This window comes from Corylus avellana, chromosome ca10 (genome assembly GCF_901000735.1).
Source record: "Corylus avellana chromosome ca10, CavTom2PMs-1.0".
In the NCBI taxonomy this organism is placed as follows: Eukaryota; Viridiplantae; Streptophyta; class Magnoliopsida; order Fagales; family Betulaceae; genus Corylus; species Corylus avellana.
The window spans coordinates 2,473,282-2,477,863 of record NC_081550.1 but is presented as its reverse complement, the minus strand read 5'-3'; the positions used below and the strand labels follow the sequence as shown (position 1 = coordinate 2,477,863).

At 33.5% G+C, this 4,582-nt stretch overlaps 1 protein-coding gene across 1 annotated transcript; it reads right to left on the bottom strand.

Moving 5' to 3' along the window:
* Positions 1-2,901: 2,901 nt before the first annotated feature.
* On the bottom strand, positions 2,902-4,124 carry LOC132163819 (NAC domain-containing protein 1-like). Its single transcript, XM_059574196.1, has 3 exons — positions 3,782-4,124; positions 3,370-3,683; positions 2,902-3,297 (listed from the first exon to the last, which is right to left on the bottom strand). Exons 1-3 carry the CDS (start codon positions 4,122-4,124, stop codon positions 2,902-2,904), a joined length of 1,053 nt encoding a protein of 350 aa, XP_059430179.1.
* Between the last annotated feature and the right edge of the window lie 458 nt (positions 4,125-4,582).

Genomic DNA, 4,582 nt, shown 5'->3' with positions numbered 1-4,582 from the left:
GGGGGAGGGGAAAGGAAGAGCTCTCTCCTCTCCACGGTCTGGTTTTTTCACTTTTTTTTTTTTTTTTTTTTCACTTTTCAGATTCACCATTTTAACCAAAATTTTATTTTGGTTTAAATGGTGAGGGAACTATTCACTCACCAAATGAATAAAAAACAATATAAATTTTCTACATCCTTCCTTATTCTTTGAAATATATATATATAAAGAAGTATTTGAAAAATAATATTTAAATAGAATAGTAAAAGTTCATGGTTATTTTAGTAAGGCTACTAAGAATGCTCTAAACATTAAGATAAATGGCGCATGGTAAGAGTTCTATCTCCCAACTGATTAACCAATCAAATTAAGATATAGATGACATCAAATATATTCTTTATTAAATGAACCAATTAAGATAAATTAATCAAACAATTCCAAACTAACTCGTGGTTCTGTGTCTGTCCTTACTAAATTGCATGTATTGTTCTCTCCATGAATTTTTTTTTTTTTTTTCATATAATTACTTGTTCTCTCTGTAAGGCTGCACAAGCGGGGGCGGTTATAACCGCCCCACTAACCGCTTTGCTAGTCGGTTATTAAAAACCGCTAACCACTTAGGGTAGTTCCAATTAGCAATTTTAGGGGTAGGGCAAAGTAGTTATAACCGCTAACTACCTACCGTTATATACAATAATATAAGAGGAATGATATAGCCCCAACTTGTGGCCAACTTTTTTCTTATTTTTTAAATTAAAAAATAAGGAAAAAGTTTTTGAAGCAAAATATAAATTTTATTTAAAAAAAAAAATACAAAATAAAAAGAATAACCAAAATAAAAATTATTGCTTCAAAAACTTTTTTTATTTTTTATTTTGTTATTTTTTAAATTAAAAAAATAAGGCAAAAGTTGGCCCAAAGTTAAGCAAAATAGTTGTGCATTTAGCATTTTCCTTAATATAAATAAATATTATATATTATATATTAATAAATTTTATAATAAAACATCTAAAATGATGTTGTTTTGGTGTTTAGACATCAAAACGGCATCGTTTTGGAGGGAGAAACAAAATTTTGATAAATGTATTTTAGATATGGAACATTTTGGCCCAAAGTGACTAAAATAAACCCAAAAAATAGGCTCATTGATGGTCCAAAACACTTAAAAAGCCTAAAAGCCCATATAAAAATAGCGGTTATAAAACTACCGGTTATTGGTTTAAATAACCACTAACCGTCTGTTATAAAATAACCTTAACTGCCTAGGATTATTAAAAATTGATAACTGCCTAAGGTGGTTGTGGTTAGCAGTAATAGCTAATAACTGCCGGTTATAACCGCTTGAGCACTCTCTACTCTCCGTTTTCAAAAGCACCCAAAAATTACAAGCAAAATAGACTACCCAAAACTTACAAACAAAATCAACCACCAAGAAAAAAGAACACCCAACCACAAGCAATTTCGCCACTCACAAGTAATACCCAACTTGAAACACGCAATATTTATGTTACCCATTTTCCCAGTCAAAGCAAAACCTATTTCTAAAGAGAGAAAGTAGAGGGATAAAAGGCACCAAAATTATCGGATAGATGGTGGCTTTGGGCTCAGGAGGTGGTGGGTTTTTAGGGTTTGGCGTTGAGTGAAAGGGCAAATTGGAGGTGCCTTTTTGTCATTTGTGTTTTTTTTTTTTTTTTAAATAAGATCTGGTGCTTTCATGTTTATTGCATTTGGTGTTTTTAAACGATGTGTCATTCTCTTGTTAGATGCAGTAAAAGTAAGGTTTTACAGCACATCCGAATAGCAGGGGCTCTCTATTGTTATTACTATTTCAAGTATTACATTTCTTGAAGAGTGTCATTCTTTATCATCATTCCTTGATTATGAAAATTAAAGTACTGTTTTTGGTAAAGTTGCAATTAGTCATCGAAAGATGAGATACACTTCAAATCATGTGGATTGAGATCTCTGAAAACTAGATGTGATCATAGTAGCCCTTTCTCGTTAAAGAATTAATGTCTTTAGAGGCTAAACTATGAGGAGCCGCCTCACTGCATTTAAACACCATGACCTAACCTTAATTCCACTGAAGTTTTACTTGTATCAAGTGGTAGGCAGCAAATAAAATAGTCTCCAAGAGACAACTCAATCGGCTAAGAACCACGCATCATGAAGCAGAGGTCACTAGTTCGAATCTCTCTTCTCCTCTTGGGTGGACATCCTAAAAAAAAAAAAAAAAAGGGCAAAGAAAATAGAAATTCCAGTTGAATCAGACAAAAACCAATTTCCTAAGCCAAAGAAAATAGGAATTCCATTATTTTATTAAGTGGAAATGCAAACTTTAATAATTCAAGGTATTCTAACTTCTCCTTCGTCTTTCTTTATTTAATAATGGTAGGCTTTTGCCATTCTATAAGGTAGCATGTGCTTGAATAACAAGGTAGCCTGCACACAAGATATGAAATATAATAACATCCGAGTAGAAAAGGCAAATGGGATTTCCACTCCCTTTTTGCTTTTTTTTTTTTTTTTTTTTTTTAATTAAAAAAAAAACCAAAATTAAAAAAAAATGTGTGAAGCAATAATATTTTTATTTGGTATTTTTTTAAAAAATAAAAAATGTCTTTTTCTTCATAATAATGTCATTATTAGCCACCACATCTGTAGCAACCCCAATTTTCCACATGAGTAAAAAAGGAAAACGACAGCTTAATTAGTAACACTAAAAAACAATTGCATTTATTGCTTTTCTATCATGAGTTTATAAAAGGCATTATGAAAAATCAACCACCATGTGAATCCTCCAAATTTAAATGGTTGATTTTAAATAAAAGATAAGAGAACGAAGGGAGAAGGACATTTAGATTTTCTCCCAAAAAAAAATTCCTATATTATGAAAAACCAATTAAAACCTCCTAAATTTTTCTAAAATGAAGGCATATCATCAAATACAACTTCTGATTCATTTGCAGGGTCCTGTGGAAGTTGCGGGGCCCGGGCACCAATTGAGTTGTAAGGTGGCGGCAAAGATGTGGAGGATTGATCCAACCGCGAATGTTGATAAATCAATTGGGACTGCCGTGGAGCACCAATGGAGTTGCAAGGTGGCAAAGATGTGGAGGATTCACCTACATGATAACTTCGATCGAACGACGGAGGTGGATCAATCAATTCGGATTGCTGCGGTGCACCATTCGACAAAGATGTGGTGGATTTGGTTGCCACTTTCTTTGGATCTTTGCCTTTAATAGGGGATTTGGATTTAGATTCATTTAAATATACTTTCTTCTTATACATCCTGCATAGAACACAGTCGTCTAGCTGGATAATACAACAAAATTTAGTCAGAGAAATTAACAAATTAATTAAGCTTAACGAAAGAAAAGTACATACTTTCATGATGTCATTGGTTGGTCTGAGAGGAGGAGGATTATTGAGCCTATATTCACGCATAATCCAGTTGGTCTTCTGACCCATTGGAGGTTTTCCTTTGAAGAACACCAGTGTTTTCCAAAACCCAATAATGTTCTTTACCTTATCTTTAATTTGCCTCTCTCTTCCGGTTGCCTTCCAGTATCCATCTCCCGCTGATCGCCTTGGACGATTTCCTTTTGGATACTTTCGATATCTTGGAGTAAAATAGTACCATTCCTTAATTTGATCTTCATCATCTTCTTCATCTCCACATCCACAATGTTTGTACGTTTCTTCAATATATAAATGTTAACAGAAATTCATTAGAAAAACAAAACAAAACAAAAAGATCGAAGAAGAGAGATTTTGTTTGAATTGAAGAAGAACGAACCTGCAAGAAAATCAGGGCTGTGGAGATATATGTCAATGTCGTTTATCAGGTTTCTTGGGAGGGGCTGGTTAAACAGCTTGGGCTTCAAGTACTCCTCAATTAGCACATCGTCTTCGGGATAGAACCCATACCCAAGTGGCAGATTTCTGAAGTACTCCTCGTCGTCAACGCTGTGGTCATCATCATCGTCGTCATCGCCAACTCGCTGTCTCTTTCCATGGCCACTACTTATGTCGCCTAAGTCGTACAGGCCCCAAAGAGAGAGCTGATCATCCACAGCAGCGTCTACGGTAAGTGCTTGCTCTCTCTTGATAGTCTCCTTACCATTCTCAACAATCTCCATGATAATTTGACTTCTCTCTCTCTGCGGCAAGGCTACTGAAGAATTCTATAGAAGCGTGTATATATGGGTTGAGAGTTGTAGAGTCTCATCTCTTCTATGTAGACTTGTATTTGAATATAAAATCCACTTCAGATTATAATTAATATTAATCATTTATCCACTCTCAGAAATTGCTATTACTGGTGAATTTTAAAAAGAGTTGGAAAAAAGATAAACATTAAAATAATTGGCGGTGACTGGTGAGAGTTCAATCTCCAAACTGATTATCCGATCAAATTAAGGAATTGGGATATATATCTATATATATATATATATATATGACATCAAGATATATACTTTATTAAATCAACCAATTAAGATATATTAGTCAAACAATTCCAAACTAACTAATTTAGATATTGTAAATATTATTGATTGTTTGGGATTGCCTTTATAAAAAATTGAAAACAAATAAAAAA